Below are 17,707 nucleotides of genomic sequence, written 5' to 3' on the forward strand. Positions count from 1 at the left end.
GCGCCCCCCCCCCAAAAAAAATCCATAAAATATATATTTATTTATGCTTGAATGTGATGGAATAGTAATGCATTTATATTTTTGTAAATATTAAATTAATACACACTGTTCCGTACTGAACAAAAAATTATCAAATAAAATCAATTTAGACTATTAACAAAAATTCTGCAGCTTAATTTCCCATTGACGTTTTTTGTTCTGGGAATTTACTGGACATTCGCCACCCTTTTGCAAATCTGGAGAATCTCATATTAAAAAGCCCACGAATTCTTATAATACCTAGTTGTAAACATTTGCTTGGAGGTCACATCATTATCTTAACTTTAATTTAGTGAATATCTTCTACTGAGAGAGAAAAGCGCTTCCCTGCCCAGTATGTCGCACAACCAGTCACTGCTGTATTGTGTCCACAAGGTGGCAGTATTGTACCGGGCTACATCATTTTTTGCGACTGTATTGTCCAGTGCTGCATTGAAGCACTGCAGAGGACTCATTTGAAAACATACCACAGTTGCATACTTGCTATTCACGTGCTCCTGTAAAACCTTCTGAATATTTTAGTGCTGGAACTTAAAAAAAAAAAAAAGAAAGAAAAAAATGCCGCATTGTGGACGGTACATTGTTAACTCTCTCTATTTTTGCCTCTTTCTTGTTCCCAGGAGGTAGATTTGATAAGAGAGCAGGTGCAGCAGCTCATCTCTCTGCCAATGTGGATGTGCCTCATACCAGTAAGATTGTAGACTCTGTATTTTATTTTGCAATAAGAGAAGTGAATTGATATGTGTCTTACCATTTAGTGGTTAGCGCCTATAATCCAGGCGCTGACCTTTTGGTGTGGTGTTTGCTTGTTTTTCCTATGCTGGCCTGTTTCCCCTTGTTCACCGTCATGTCAACCGGGTCGTCTGTGTACATTAGCAAAGATCTGCTTTGACTACAGAAGCCACAAAAAAAATCTGTTTGGCCTCACCAAAACACGTGATTAATTGATTATAGCACAGTCCAAATTATATTCTTTGGACACTCTCTCAAGTCAAATTTTGAAGTTTTTTTATACAGCTATGGACATATTTGAGGTTGTTTGACTTTTGAGGCCTATTTGACCAGAAAGTTTGTGGCGAAATTTAAATAGTTTGAATTTTGGAGGCAGAAATCACCCAAAAATCGAAATTTGTTTTTCTCGCATTCCTCCAGTCGCGGCTCCAACACGAGCTGAAGAAAGTTCCCAAGCTGCAGAAGTTCTGGAATCTCATCAAGAAGAAATTCGACAAGATGGACGCCGACGCGGCCGAGCAGTTAATCCGATTTCCTTTTGCTTGGGCTAGCAAACAAAAAATCTTGCCTCTGATTCACTTCCTCTTTGTTCTCGTTTGTTGTCTTCTTTCAGAGCCAAAAAGGAGCGAACCTTCCTCTCGTCTCTCATTAAAAAGTTTCACGGGGTCCTCGAGTCAATTCCAGCGTCAGGTAAACAAACTATTATTATTCCCCCCATTGTGGTGGCACTCAGCCTGGAATAACACAGATCAAATATCAATACAATGCAGCACCTTTTCTAGTTCCTCCCTCTTTGCGGTCATCGAGAAGGAACGTGAACCCCCACTGCCACGCCGTCGGTAGCTCGTAATGCAGGCCGACACCAAGGCCCCCTAACCGCCTCCACCACCCACCTGGAACGCTAAAAACAGAACACTTGTGTGTTTAAGTGGAATTCCGAGCTGACACAATAGATTACAGTCGCAAAGCCGGCAGGGGGCACATCACTCTCAGCACCTGCTGCACATGCTGGTGTTGTCAACACGCGTTTGCGTGTGCCTTCCTCTCACATTTGTTTGTCTCTCTCACTTTTGCTGTGCTTCATTATTTTATTAACTTAACATGTACATGCCTCCCACCCCTCCATGTAGGGAGCATCACCATGGACAAGGTGCATTACTGTGAGAGATTCGTTGAACTCATGATCGACCTGGAGGTAAGACACAACAGCCTTATTTTTGGGGGGGGGGGGTTGGCCTAAAATAAGTGAATTCTTACTTTTTATGCTTTATACACGGATAAATAATGACATAATCAAATTGAATCAAAAAGAAATTAACCGATGTGTTGTTTTCTATTCGTCATTTGTGTTACACTTGGCTCCTGCAATTCACATTGTGCTGCTCACTCTGTTGCGTGCGCTTCACCAATTGGGGTCAGTGTCAGACAGGCATACAGAGATACTGTACTGTAGAATCAGCTTCTTTCTCAGCTTCTCAGTACAGCAGTAGTATTGGTCATTCTTCTCAGAGGACAGCAAAGGTATCGTCGTATTGTCTGCATGTGTAACCTCAGGGTCCGACATGAAGCCTTTTTGCCAGGCCCACCATGAGCCACGATGTGATGGTCCTGCCAGAACTGACACTGGCCCTTATTTAAGTACGAGCCATCAAGGCAGCCGCTTAAAACAAAATATCCACACTTGCTACTCCCCAGTATATACCAAGGATAGAGACACAATGTTCCATAAGGTGTTGCTGTGTGTGCACATCTCACGTTACAACCGGGAGCGCTCTATAGATTCCATCTTGCTGACAAGCCCCGGCCTTGCCGTTCCTGGCATCGGCCGTTGGCCAGCCAGCCCGCCCGCCCGCTGTCTCCAGAGACGAGCGTCCTGTCCTTCAAGCCTTCTCCTCTTACAAAGCCTCCATTGCCTGAAATCTATACCTCGCTCCTCTGTTGAAATGAAGGCAGAGGGGGGTGGGAAGAAGATTGTTGCTGGATAAATGAGAAGTGGAGTCGCTTGCTGCACCTGCAGCCTTTGAAGCGATCTTGTCAATGCATTTGAAAATATTCACGATTCATATTCTATGGGAGCTTTTTGTTTTGTTGGCCACCAAGTGACCCTTTTGCTCAGGCTGTCAATTTGTCAACAAGTTGAGCTGATTTATTTCCACCAAAGCAGCTCCACTATCTCATTTTGACAGCTTTCAGCACCACCCCCCCTGTTCCCTGCTACTGTGCTGCCACCGGCAACTAAATCAAGTCCTTCTGTCAAGTCCTCCCTTCTTCGCTTAATGCCGTGTCGCTGCCAGTATTCTGTCAAGAAAAGCCGGACCAGTTGAGATCACAGTCCGGATTCTGCTTACCTATTGTTGAGCTTGTGCGCCTCCTGTAAGGTTTCCCTTCATACGCCACTTGCCATGTTCAGACAGATAACACCTGACGGATCTCATTTCCTCCAATACAGGAGCTCATCGGTTCACAATGGTCCGGGCATACGAAAAAACTTCAAATTTTGCCACAATCCTCCGCCAGCATTAAATGGCAAATTCAATAAAAAAAAAAACTTCTCACGGCCAAGACCATACAGAGGCGTCTTTTCTTTTTATGTTCGATGACATGATTTATTTCAATTGGATCTCAACAGATGTGCAGGTGGTCCACTGAAATTGCTTTTATTGCCAGAATGTCTTCTTTTTTTTTTAGGCCCTGCTGCCCACCAGGCGGTGGTTCAACACGGTGCTAGATGACTCCCACCTGGTCGTCAGTTGCCACCTTTCCAGCCTCACACAGCGGGAGAAGGAGGGCCACCTCTTTTGTCAGGTGCAAGGCCAGCACATAACCCCAAACATAATCACTGCTCATTCTGCCTGAACGGCACCCAACAGAAAGACTTGACTTGTGCTTCTCTCCTCTTGCGCAGTTGCTCGACATGCTCAAGTTCTACACGGGTTTCGAGATTAATGACCAGACGGGAAATGCCCTGACGGAGAAGGAGATGACGACGCTGCACTACGACAGAATCACATCGCTGCAGGTAACCACCACAAGAAGACTGGCTGATGCTAATCACTGATGCTAAATAGATGTCGTTTACACATTACCGACAGATGCTAACTAGATGATCTTAATGATTGACGCTAACCACGTAACACCAAGTGGCTCAATATAACTACAGGAATTTTTTAAAAAGTGTGTGTGTGTGTGTGTGTGTGTGTGTGTGTGTGTGTGTGTGTGTGTGTGTGTGTGTGTGTGTGATGATTCAAGTGGGCTGATGCTCATCATTGATGCTAACCAGATAGAGTTTGCCATTCATTGTTTTTAACCAGACACTAAACGTCTGAGGCTAATGAGATGCTGTGAACCATTGACGTTCTTTGGTCGAGCGCGTATCTCATTCGAATTCTGACATTTGAGGATGCAAAGCTAAAAAGACACACTTATTAATTCACGTGAATGTCACCTTTCCTTTTTTGCAGAGAGCAGCCTTTGCTCATTTCCCGGAGCTGCACGACTTTGCCTTGTCCAACGTAGCTGCAGTGGACACTCGGGAATCCCTGACTAAACATTTTGGCTCGCTCAGGTAAACGAGACAATGCATGTTTTCATAAGCTGCCGTTTGGAACTCGTCCGACACACAGAAGTCCACATTACATGTCCCCCGTGTTAAATCTGTGATATCCGGCACGGCTGTTGCCGCCTGATCGCCGCCGCTAAATGGCAGCTACCACTGCCCCCCAACGAGCAGCTGGTAGCAGCGAGAGGCACGCCTCATTAATTTCATCGATTTGCAGCGGCTTGAGAATAAACTCTTTGAACAGCTGTGTTTGTCACATCGTATTAGCTCGCCAGAGAGCCAAAAAGCACACCGGCTTTCATAAAACGCACCGTTGTGCGGCCTTTCCTCCCATTTCAGTTGAATATGAACATCATGTTCAGATTAATGAGGGCCTCGGAAAGTTTAGTTCGTTAAACGAGGCTCAGACTGATTTTTGTGGAGCTATTAAGCGTGCGTAATTGATCCTAGTATAGTTTAATTGCGCTGCTTTTCCGCGTTAGCGCAATATGATTGGCTCCCTTAAAATTTTAAAGCCGGACAAATTGTTTGGCGGTGGTCGGAAGGGTTTATATCACGTGTTTAAGACGGGTTTTACGCGAATGGATATTCTCAGCCAAAGTGTGTGTCGTATTTTGTCAGCGACACTATGGATGGCTCACTCACAAGGACCACTGGTCCACTATATTGCATTTTAGCATTTTTATATTAATTTTATATTAGTCCTGATCAAAGTTTTGTTGATCGAAGTTGCGGATCGGCACAACTCGTGGTTCAGTCATTGGGACACAAGAACTGAGACAAATCATCATTATCTCCATTCCTAAAAACGAATCGCTGGCGTCTGGCAGAAGCCTTGCATCTCCAAAGCTTTGACTTGTCTAGAAAATAAACAAACAAAAAAACGCTGGTTTGTTGAGCCATTAACATTGCATCATCAAAAAACAGCAGGTCATTTTCAACACTTCATATTGGTCAATAAGTTGTAAAAATAACATACATGAGGACTGGCCAATAGTACCGATTTATGGAGAGAAAAAAAACATGAAATTGACCAAATTTAGGCATATGAGGCCTCAGCCGGACGCCATCATAGTATACTCTGTGTGTGTTATTGCTGGATTTAGCCATGAAGGGAAAAAAAACCACCATCTAGCTAACCTTTGGCTTGACACAACATAAAATCCCTCTTTCCCATGGCCGAGTCACCATCCATCATCCTCTCCGGTCGTAGATTTGAAGTGCTTGGACCCTCACACTGTGTCTCTTTTGAGGGTTATGAGCCGAGCATTGATGAATCGGTTTAATACTCCTTCTGAATCGTTTCACGGCAAGCTCAGCTCCCAGCAACACTCCCCACCACCCTCCAGCATTTGGCGGGAGCCGAAGCGCCATTGTTGCCTGATCCGCAACTGTCACCCTGGGTAACTCCCACCCCAGCACCAGCCTCTGAAATAAGCCACTATCAGATTTAACGAGGCAATTTTTTTTCCCCCCATGCAAGCAACTCATGCTAATGCCACTTTATTCCTGCCGCGCAACCCGCTCGCTAAGCTCCTAGTCACCCGTCGCTCCGAATGTATCCACTAATTCCCCAAAACACACAAACGGAGTATTATTGCTCAGCTTTGCCTATAAATAGAAACTTCTGACACTTGCATAAAGCGCCAGCAAGTGTCATTTTAGGCCAGCAAATGAATTTAATACATGATCAAAGACGGCATTTTGGGAAATGCAATGAAAGATTGTTCGTTACTGTATGAATTTTGTGCTAAGCTTTTCTTCCTTACTTTTGCCGTTTCCTCTTTTGGATATCGTGGTACATTCACATTTTTTTTTCCAAGGTATTTCCAGTTGAACCTCAGGTCATCACTTCCCTGTTGTCTTAAGTGAAGTTGTCACGCACATGGACAAAGATTTCAACCACTGACAAAATGAATACCAAAAAAAAAAAACATCAGGTCGCACCCCATATGGAAATACAGAGTGACCTTGACTTACAACTTTAATTTGTTGCCTGCTCGAGCTTGTTACGCATCGTACTCAAAGCCTCAAAACTCACTTGTATTCTTTGGCATTTGACTCAGCATGACTTAGATTGTTCTTGGTCTTGCTGTTCGATGCTTTCTCCTGTTTTTATTACCGATTTGCTTTACTGTTTGTTGTTTAATTTGCTCCATGTACAGCACTTTGTATGCAGCGATGGCTGTTTGAAAGTGCTCTATAAATACAGTTGAATTGAGTACTCGACTGCCCCAAACTGAAGCAAATATAGCTGCTCAGTTGTACTTCAGTGTCCATCCTGCTACCAAGACCTGTTTTGATTCAGCCCTGAGTCACTTCTCGAAATGAAATTAGCTCTGACAAATAAATAACTGGAGACTGGAGTTGAACAATTCATCAAAGTGAAATCGGCATAGCAGTAGAATGCCATTTGCTATTCTCCTCTTGGTAACTAGACACTTGCCTACGTCAAATAGAAGAGACCCTCATTCTTTTATTTCTAAAGTTGGAAATGGTGTCACACAGTCAGTTGTGCCTCGCAGAAAACAAAAACAGCAGCATTATTTTTTTCTAAAGTCACCGGATTAGCCCACATCAATAGGGTCAAAACAACCCTGCGGGTTGAAATCGGCATCGCAGTAGAATGCCATTTGCTATTCTCTTGGTAACTAGACACTTGCCTACGTCAAATAGAAGAGACCCTCATTCTTTTATTTCTAAAGTTGGAAATGGTGTCACACAGTCAGTTGTGCCTCGCAGAAAACAAAAACAGCAGCATTATTTTTTTCTAAAGTCACCGGATTAGCCCACATCAATAGGGTCAAAACAACCCTGCGGGCTGTAACATAAACTTGCGGCACACCAGTTGCAGTACATGCCAGTGGCTCAGCTGTCAATCACGACCTGGTCCAGTCATCGCCAACGCTGCCAGCGAGCTGTTGTGTCTTCTTAGTGAGGGGCAGGGATGCCCACACGGCCTCTGACAGGTCATCCACCGGCCAGCAAAGTGCAACAGTGGCATTATTGTCATCCAGTTTCCTTGTCATGAGTATGCACACATATACAAGGGCATCGTGTCGCTGTCCATAACCTGTCACGCTTGTTTCCAGAGCCTCGTCTCCCTCCCCGACCTGCTCCTTTTTTTGTGGCGCAGACCCTGTCCGTGTCACTGCCCAACGCTGCCAGCGAGCTGTTGTGTCTTCTTAGTGAGGGGCAGGGATGCCCACATGGCCTCTGACAGGTCATCCACCGGCCAGCAAAGTGCAACAGTGGCATTATTGTCATCCAGTTTCATACAAGGGTATCGTGTCGCTGTCCAGAACCTGTCACGCTTGTTTCCAAAGCCTCGTCTCCCTCCCCGACCTGCTCCTTTTTTTGTGGCGCAGACCCTGTCCGTGTCACTGCATGTCAACCTGATTAAGCCACGCCTCAGCTCGCGAAGTCTTTGATTTTCATAATCCTGTCGCATCAATGCGGCCCGACCCATTTAATGCACGCGTGCTGACATAGCAGGACCACAAGTGTCAAAGCCAACAGAGGAGCGGCTTTGTGCCGCAGTGCTAACACGAGCGGCGTATTGCATAAGCCCGTCGGATTTCATGCATACTGCGGTACGACCACCAGAGAAACGTTCATGGCGTTACTTGGGCGTTAGCATTCCTTGACCACAGAGAGAAATGCCTTCTTCTTGTTTTGTTTTGACGGTCAGCAACAGTTTGAAAGCAGGACTTGAACTTAATGGGACTTAAGTTCACCTTGACCAAAATGTATTTGAATTTCACAACAATACTTAAATCAGTCATTTTTAGTGCTTTACAACTTAATCAATTCTGATTCATTCAAGATTTTTTTTTTTTTTTTTTTTTTTAAATGAAATTACACCCCTATTTTATTTTTCCTCTGCAGCCCCAATATGCTCCACCGGGTGGCATCTTACTTGTGTCTGTTGCCTGAACTGCCCAAGGACCAAGACACCACCCATGACAAGAAGGTTCTCCTGGAGCTTCTGGCAAGTTCATGCCACACACACACACACACACACACACACACACACACACACACACACACACACACACACACACACCTACTGTACGACTTGCTTTGTCCTTAGTTTCAAAGTACAACAGAGAATTCAAGGTCAAGCACAATCTATTTCTCTCGGAAATAATGGGAGCTGATTCTCTGTGTTCCGTGGACCCACTCCAGCTATTAGAAATCATTATTAATGGTAAAGGCAATGTTTAACCCCTTGACGCCGGTTGTCGCAAATTTGATCCAAATGTCTTGCTTGCTTTATTCTTTGCCCAGCATGAGAGAGGGGAGGGTTGAGCAGTGGTTCATTCCATGACATAGGACCGCCCTGTCATAACAGACTGAGTCCAGTGAGGCTAAAAAGGAGGCTGATCCATATTCTGTAAATCCTTGGTATATTTTGAGGAAAGTGTTCACAGACATGTTGAAACACATTGGAAGCGTGATCTGTCTCAATCGTATTCCTTTCATAAAGATAACAGACAATAACTGGTCATGCATTTAAACGGGTTTCACTTATAGGTGTCCCGTCACGAGCGCAGAATCTCTCAGATTGAGCAACTGAACCAGATGCCCCTTTACCCGACCGAGAAGATCATCTGGGATGAGAATATCGTACCAACTGAGTACTTCTCTGGCGAAGGTATGCAAATAAATACATGTGAGGTCTGTTGACTGGCTGTCCTATCTGCTATTACTTTTCTTACTTTTCTGCACTTTGTCTTTTTCAGGCTGCCTTGCGCTCCCCAAACTCAACCTTCAGTTTTTGACCCTCCACGACTACCTGCTCAGGAACTTTAACTTGTTCCGCCTTGAGTCCACCTACGAGATCAGACAGGACATCGAAGACGTGGTGTGGCGCATGAAACCCTGGTAGGCCATCCACTATCTGCATCAAGGACTGTTTACTGTGCAGAACGACTAAGCGCCGACAGGAATTACAAAAATCTATGAATGGTCGCCGCCTCCAAATCATGGTTTGTTTTTGCATATAGATGCAAAACACTTCAGACATTGGCTGGTATTCTTTTTGCTTTGATTGAGTTTGTATGGTCTGTAACAGACATGGAATGATCAGTTCAAGCTCAATACCATGCATCTGGCATGGACATAATCATGAACTCATATCACATCAAAAGCTATATTCAGTATTTCACTTTTGAGTACAAACTACCCTCACATAAATTGTTGACTTTTTTTTTTTTTTTGTAAATAACACACGATGGCTTAAAAAAAAAAAAGAAATCAAAAATATGCGGGGGTTGACTATTGTATTCTTCCCGGCCATTTGAGAGCACACTTAACTCCTTTTTAACTTTTACGAATGAAAACCCCTCTCACGTTGCGACGGCACGGCACATTGATTATATTTAATTCAAAGACTGTGACAGTTGCGACGGCGCATTTGGAAACCCATTGCTTAACATAATAAGTGCTCCCATTATGTCAAGCGGTGTCGCAACTTTTTACTTGTTGTTCCAGTGGAAAGTAAACAACTCAGCGGCAGCGCTGTCTGTCGCTGCCCCAAATCCAACTCATTTCAAGCTTGACAGCGCCCCGCGGCACTTGTCACACCTCTCACTATCTCCCTCCTTTCTGTCTGTCCTTCCACGCATGCACACACCCACAGGCAGTCCGAGTACGGCGGAGTGGTGTTCGGAGGCTGGGCCAGGATGGCCCAGACCATCACCGCCTTCACCATCGTGGAGGTGGCCAAGCCCAACATTGGCGAAAGCTGGCCTGCGCGTGTGCGGGCCGACGTCACTGTCCACCTCAACGTGCAGGACCACATCAAGCACGAGTGGGAAGGTAACGGCGTAGGAGTTTAAACTGACCTGAATTTTATTACAACCTGACCATGTGAGCACCACATTGTGATTGTACAGTCGTTTATTTTGTTGAAGGTGCAAGAAAATGTGAACTCATCGGACTTTGTTTTGATTATTGTTTTTAACCACAGAAACTGTTTGGGCTCCATTTTTAATTTTTTTTAGGTTAGCATTTCTTCTTCTCCTCATTTTTCAGGTCAGTTTCATCTCATGGTGAAGCTCGTGGTGTCCATTTTGACAAATACGATTCCTTGCTACAAATTTGCCGAAATGGATGGCAGCTGTTGGCCTAAGAACAAATGTCTAACTTCCACATACTTTTTTTCTGCCATTGCAGATTACTTAATATTCGTACCTCTGCAGCAAAACCTTTTGAAATTGAATTCTTTAATAATCAATTTCCTCAAATTTAAACACAGGCTAAAGTATCACCTCCTCTCCTGCCCTCCGCTTCTATAATTAGGACTTCATGTTTTAAAGATCAGGCGCACGCTGACAGGGCACTTTCTCCCTCGTTGCCCGATGCCTACACCCCCCCTAGGCTACTGATCTGTCCCCGTCCACCTTTCTGTCTTACCGGACTCTCAAACACTTTCTCTCTCTCTCCTCCACAGGGCTGCGTAAGCACGACGTCTGCTTTCTGATCACAGTGCGGCCCAACATGCCCTACGGCACGCGCTTCGACCGTCGCCAAGCCTTCGTGGAGCAGACGGGCCTCGTGTACGTGCGGGGCTGCGAGGTGCAGGGCATGCTGGATGATCGGGGGCGTGTCATCGAGGAAGGTACGGCTCATAAGAGTGCACACACACTAACGCAGAGAGTGACACATAATATCCATCCTTGCCATCAAAGCAATCATCTCCAGCAGCTGATCCTTGGGAGAGGGTCACGAGTGGCGTTGTCATGGTGACAGCCACTGTAAGACCTGACCTGTTCGCATTAACATGACATTAACCTGAGGTCAGCGGACACAGCGCCCTGAGAGCTGCAGGCCCCGCCCTCGCCCACCCTCGCCACGTGATTTGATTCATTTCATTTAGCTGTGTAGGTTGGATGTGGATGTGTAAACCTTGAAGGATGTCCTAGTCCTACAGAACCATGCCAACTGTGTTACGTCACCTTTTGTTTTAACAACATACAATTTACCGTCGGGAACCGAGGACAGTAATTGTTGAAGCTTTGTTGGTGGTATTCTTTTCCGTTCTTTCTTGATGTACAACTTGAGTGACATCACAGTCCAGGTCTTTTAGTAATCATTGCATTCTGTTTTGATTACATTTTACACAACTTCAATGGAATTGGGGTTTGTTTATTCACTTGTGGATTGAATGCTTTCCTAGTTGATCTGATGTCTCACGAGATGTGCGACAATCTCGTGCGATTTACTGAGGTCTCACTGGATACGGAGGCTTATTTTCTCAGAATTTTGCTCGCTTTGTGAATTGTACAACCTCAGGGGCGAAGTCGTGGCCAATCAAAAGCCAGAGGGATGTGATTAAACTCAATCTGGGACACTTAGTTCAGCCTCGTTCTGCCCCCGAGTTGGGCTTCAACTAAAGGGGGGGGACCAGCACTCGCGGGCGAGGTGTCATCTCTGCTGACTTCACGCGAGCGGCTGTCTGCTTCCCCTCCGCTTTGAGATACCAGCCGCCGGAACGGTGACAGTGCGTCAGTCATTCTTGGAGCCATGACAACCCAATATACAACACAGCACCCCGACAAGACAGGACAGGAGGTTCAAACGGAGGCGAACATGAAGAAAAACACAGGAGGAACTATCTAGGGTTACTTTTTACGTCACAATTTCTGACGTTTTGCATCGCGAATACATGCCATGCCCGAGTTAGTAAACATGAACACTTCCCTTCGTTAGAAGCCTTACTTTTCACTTTAAAAAATAAACTGATAGAAACTGTCACCATCTGATATCACAGATGCAATTGGTCACACATGAACTGAACCCATTTGAACTTTTTTTTCCTAACCAAAACAGCAGCACCAAGGTGGAGTATTACATTCATGAAAGTGTGGTGCCATTATGAAATGAATGTCTTAAAAGTCGTGACGTCTTTAAAGATCATTAGCAGTGCACTATAGGAAAGGTTTTTGCGCCATAATTTTGTTCATGTCCATGTACTATTTCCTCAAGTATTGGCCACCCCTCTAATAGATGCCTTGTCCCAGTTTGTCATTACCCATTATCCACTCAAGAAAATAAAGGGGGGAAAAAAAACCTCAATTTTTTCCCAGGAAAAAATCCGCTTATTTAACAGACATTTTTGTTCACACACACATTTAAAAAAGCTAGTTTCACTATAATTTATAATACACTGGTAATATTGTTCAATATGATTCCACTTTTGTATTGCATTCAGTCCATGCTTTATGTATGAATACACCAGAGGAAATATTTAACTCAGCCACTTTTTGGTGTATGTTCCCAAGAATGTAAAATATGCAACAGTAACGCGATGATATGATATTTATCGCTTTCCCCTGCGGCGATTGCTGTTCCTCGCTTGCACCGAACATCGCCGGCGGCCATCAGTGTTTATTTTGCACTTCCTGTTTGTCAGAGCACGTATCCCTGGTATGCCCTCGCCCTTCTCTCCTCTGTTCGCATTAAATATGTAGCGCACAAAGCGTTTTTCTTCCGCATAGTTGTCCGGCTGGAGAAATATTCCCAACCTTTCAGAATCTGTCTTCTGAAAATCCCGAGTCTCTCTTTGATGGGCAGCTGAAAATGGCCTAAGTGACCCTGAACTGGCTGTTGAAAGTTCGAACCAAATTTCACACTCCAAGTGTAACTAGTTCAGGGACTGAACATTTAAAATCTGTAGGATGAGAACATTTTTAACATGTTCATCCCATTCCTTCATCTCTTTGACCATGGCCTAAGTGACCCTGAACTGGCTGTTTAAAGTTCAAACATTTAAAATCTATAGGATGAGATCGTTCTTAACATGTTCATCCCATTCCTTCATCTCTTTGACCAATGTTATATTGCTTACATGCCACAATGCATCATACAGAGCAACACAACTTGATGTTAATAATAATAATAAACATTGTTTGATAAATACCAGGTTGATCGCTCGAAACAAAAGCTGAGCATTAATGTCTTTGTCAATGCATGCTTTTTTAATGATGTGTCAGGTCTGATGAGATTGCGCCATACTTGCTGAGGATATAAAGTAGCCTGCAGTGCTTTTGATTTAATGCTGCAGTGATACTTTAAATACAATCAGAGCTCTCAGTCACATCCTGGCTCAGCTGGCCAAAGTGTTATCCTCCACGGCAAGGGTGTCGCTTACACTTCTAAGCTATCGCTTTTTTTTTTTTTTTTTTTTTTTTTTTTTACATTTTTAACATGTTCATCCCATTCCTTCATCTCTTTGACCAATGTTATATTGCTTACATGCCACAATGCATCATACAGAGCAACACAACTTGATGTTAATAATAATAATAATAAACATTGTTTGATAAATACCAGGTTGATCGCTCGAAACAAAAGCTGAGCATTAATGTCTTTGTCAATGCATGCTTTTTTAATGATGTGTCAGGTCTGATGAGATTGCGCCATACTTGCTGAGGATATAAAGTAGCCTGCAGTGCTTTTGATTTAATGCTGCAGTGATACTTTAAATACAATCAGAGCTCTCAGTCACATCCTGGCTCAGCTGGCCAAAGTGTTATCCTCCACAGCAAGGGTGTCGCTTACACTCCTAAACTATCGCTTTTTTTTTTTTTTTTTTAAAAAGCCAGGAGGATTTGACAATCCCAGCATAGCCACACACATAGACACACACAAACACACAACAGGAGGTCAGCAGGATCGAGTGTCACTCTCTTCTGGCCTCCCCCGCCTGCCCCAATGCGCCACACATGAATCTTCTCAGACATCCGTCAGTGAGCTGCCCTCCATATACCTCGCAGCATCTCTGTATGGCCGCCTGTCAGGCCCCGCATCCACATTCCTCATCCTAAAAAAAGGCAAAGCACTGCAGGAAGACCAGGCCAGGGAGAGCTGTTTTGTAAGAGCTACTGCAGCCGTCTTACACGTGAGGCAATAAATGAGCCTTTTAAGTAACTATTTGCTATTAACAGCATTCACAGCATTCCTAGTTGCTACCCGAATCTTGACTTCATTACATTTGTGCATCCACTGCTAGAAAAGGTAAAAAAAAAATTGGCTTATTATCTGCCTTTGCACTGGACAATGTAGGTTGCTTAGCTAGCATTCCAGCCCGATACCATATGGGTGACTTTAACTACTGTTGACCACTGATGGGTTGGACCAATTCCTCAAAGTCAAGTCATTGTATGTACAGTAACATTACATGCTAATGTTAATATTTCGGCGCTTTAGACACGATGGTATCATGCTCTACAATCTCAATTTAAATGCAGTCGCCCACTTTCTTGGATAGCATTACAGTACACGGAAGCCTTTTCTCATTGAGACAAGGATCATCATAATGTCATGGAGTTTTTTCCAGTGAGGTTTGTAGATGCTACATAGCACAGAGTCATACAGGTTTTTAATGACATCCTCCTGGCTAATGACACTTGAGACTGTGTCTCTTTATGTTGGACCTGACTGCAGCGTTCTATACGATGTACAACAGCATTCTGTTGGCTTGTATCCAGCTCTAGGGCACGTGGATATTAGTGGAAGTGCTCATGAGTTGTTTAGAGCCGAACTGGCACTCGGCGGGACTTTTTGTGTTAGCCTTGGTTACTCTTGATTCCTGCTCAGCCCGACTGTCATATGGTGTTCCACAGGGTTCAATTTTGAGGCCCCTGCCGTTTTCATTGGATTTGCTGCCCCTGGGTTTCATGGCGGCGCGGGCACCCACAGCGGCTACTCTTGTTGTCTGTTGTCTGTTTAAGAGGCAGGAAATTTCATCTGTGCTGTATGTTACACATATAGAACGTTTGACAATAAAGTTGGACTTGACTTGACTTTACTGCTATACAGATGACAGTCAGGTCTATGTCCCACTAAGGAAAAAGTACACTTTCTCTTTCAGGGCACTTTTGTCCCGTCTGGAGGAAGTCAAAGCCTGAATGGCACTGAACTTCTTAAATTTAATTGAAAAGAAAACAGAACTTATGGTGTTTCGTCCCAGCGGCCATTGTTCATCCTAACCTGTTGAATTGGCACCCTTGGCGTCTTGTACTTTTTAAATTGTTTAATCCATCTTCTTTTTTTTTTTTAATAAATTTTGGGCACCACTTGGCATTACTATGTCTGAAAACTACTTGTTGACTGGACCGGACAACACTCCCGCTCCCTTTCCACTGCTCCCATTTTTGTTTCTTTATATTGTAATTGTTACATTGCTCCGATACAGGTCCCGAACCAAAGCCCAAGCTACGGGGCGACTCAAGAACATTCCGCGTCTGGCTGGACCCCAACCAATATCAGCAAGACATGACGAGCAGCATTCAGGCGGGCACCGAGGACCCATACGAAACATTCAACATAATCATGAGACGCAAGCCAAAGGAGAATAACTTTAAGGTTAGAAGCGCAACAACAGTTTTCAAGTCTTTCCTTTTCTGTGGCACTGACATTCATGCGCCTGTGGTAGCTCTCAGGTTGGGGCCAGGGCATCTGAGATACGGCCTATCCAAGGCCCTTCTCAGTGGAAGCTTAGCGTAGGAACAGTCTCTTCAAAGATAAAGGCTTATTAAGGTTAAACGGAGGCAAAGTCCCAATGTTTTTATGTGGGTCAAGTTAAGTTTAAACCCCACAAGAACTCATGCGTCAAACTCCACCTCTTGTTTTTGTTTGAAAGCGACTCAAGTGGGGCTTTGTCAAATCTGCCATTTTCCAATGCGAGGCACATTAATTTGCCGTTTTTTTTTACCCAAGCCGAAAGAACGACAGATGTTTTTCGTTAGGCGTTAGGAGCTGATGGGTATTCACAGAACATTCTTCTGAATCTTTTATGTTCAGCACAGATAAAAGCAAACATGTTTCTTTGCCGCTGATTGACGCACGGGGCATGAAGCACCTTTGAAGCTCATTAAAAACAAATTGACAGATGTACAAGTTTCACGCTGTCCCATCAAAGCCTCCTGTGTGATGTTGTCATGAAAACACGAAACCTCCTCAATTTTTCTCTCTTTCTACTGGATGCCTGTCACATTAGGCCGTTCTGGAAACCATCAGAAACCTGATGAACACAGAGTGCGTCGTTCCGGACTGGCTCCATGACATCATCCTCGGCTACGGCGACCCGGGTAGCGCCCACTACTCCAAGATGCCTAATCAGATCTCCACATTGGACTTCAACGACACCTTTCTGTCCTTGGACCACCTGCACTCCTGCTTCCCCGGTTCGTCCATTAAGGTGGTCGAAGAGAACCCCGAACTGCAAGTCCCGCCTTTCAGGTGAATATCAATTCATTGTTTTTAATTCCAAAAGAAACGGGTATCTTATCCATCCTTTGGTCTCTGTCTTACAAGAATAAAGTTTCCAGTCTCAAGCCAAACTGACAAAGGGAAGAAGAGGAAGGCAAATGATGAAGTCGAGGAGGAAGAGGAGGACAAACCCTTGATTGTTGAGCCCTATGTCACCCCCAACCGTGGGCCCTACCCTTATAACCAGCCCAAGAGGTGACAATCCATTCTTAAAGCCAATTTTCCACAAATTTTAACATGTTTGGTCATTGTAGCGCATCCTCAAAAATTGCAATGAAGAGAAAAATCACCCATATGCTGTTGGCTTGGCACGCTAAATTCAAGCTATCCTGCGTTTTTATTTTTTTCATTTCCCACTGTGCATTCTCAAAACTGATGACCATGATAGACCACTGAGCAGCCCGCACTTGTTTACATCACCCTTGTGAGACTGGATCTGCATGCAAGCAGAGTTCATTTCGCGCCTTTCCAGCTGTGCCATCCTCAAATGGTACACGGAAGTGACGATGACGAATCACGCATAGAGTCTTGTTTTGGTCTGTGAAGCTAATTGTTAGCATTTACACTTATTCTGGTCCATGATGCAATGATGATTCAGCTATATGTCATATTATAGATTCTGTATTCATTGCGGTGCTAATGCTAGCTTGTTCTTTATGGATTTATTTGTAATTTGTAGCTCCGGATCCTCAGAACTTCTTTTATTTATTCATCTAGCTGTCATTAACATTCTGCACTTATCTTCCTCTTGTTCTACACTGGGCTCAATGTTTCTGAATTGCATTGTCCAATTTCAACCTCAAATCAGTTTATGTTGTCTGGCTAATTACCTGCGTTAATAACATCATTCCAGGAACACAATTCACTTCACGCCTACTCAGATCGAAGCCATCCGAGCTGGCATGCAGCCAGGTCTCACCATGGTAAGTTGCTTGACACTGAATCGTTTGAATGGCAGTCGTACACACCCCCAAACATTCAAAGTGTCATGGTAAGGAGAATTTTTTTGTTTTTTGAGTTTTTTTTCTTCTTCAATCCGAGTCTTTGGAATGGACATTCTACCGGATTTGCACATCTATAATGGTCAATGTGCTACTC

At 44.2% G+C, this 17,707-nt stretch overlaps 1 protein-coding gene across 2 annotated transcripts in view; it reads left to right on the forward strand.

The window, feature by feature from the left end:
* The window catches only part of aqr (aquarius intron-binding spliceosomal factor), a 40,074-nt gene that overhangs the window by 1,983 nt on the left and 20,384 nt on the right, over positions 1–17,707 (forward strand). For both annotated transcript variants that reach the window (XM_019872571.1, XM_019872572.1), the window contains exons 8-23: positions 660–728; positions 1,192–1,292; positions 1,385–1,461; positions 1,902–1,966; positions 3,460–3,576; positions 3,677–3,790; positions 4,233–4,336; positions 8,219–8,321; positions 8,867–8,987; positions 9,076–9,217; positions 9,975–10,153; positions 10,788–10,955; positions 15,534–15,703; positions 16,338–16,579; positions 16,655–16,804; positions 17,463–17,532. In XM_019872571.1, coding sequence (XP_019728130.1) covers positions 660–728; positions 1,192–1,292; positions 1,385–1,461; positions 1,902–1,966; positions 3,460–3,576; positions 3,677–3,790; positions 4,233–4,336; positions 8,219–8,321; positions 8,867–8,987; positions 9,076–9,217; positions 9,975–10,153; positions 10,788–10,955; positions 15,534–15,703; positions 16,338–16,579; positions 16,655–16,804; positions 17,463–17,532 — 1,992 coding nt within the window. The remainder of the gene's footprint in view (positions 1–659; positions 729–1,191; positions 1,293–1,384; positions 1,462–1,901; positions 1,967–3,459; positions 3,577–3,676; positions 3,791–4,232; positions 4,337–8,218; positions 8,322–8,866; positions 8,988–9,075; positions 9,218–9,974; positions 10,154–10,787; positions 10,956–15,533; positions 15,704–16,337; positions 16,580–16,654; positions 16,805–17,462; positions 17,533–17,707) is intronic.

Source organism: Hippocampus comes, unplaced genomic scaffold (assembly GCF_001891065.2).
Source record: "Hippocampus comes isolate QL1 unplaced genomic scaffold, H_comes_QL1_v1.1 scaffold92, whole genome shotgun sequence".
Taxonomy (NCBI): Eukaryota; Metazoa; Chordata; class Actinopteri; order Syngnathiformes; family Syngnathidae; genus Hippocampus; species Hippocampus comes.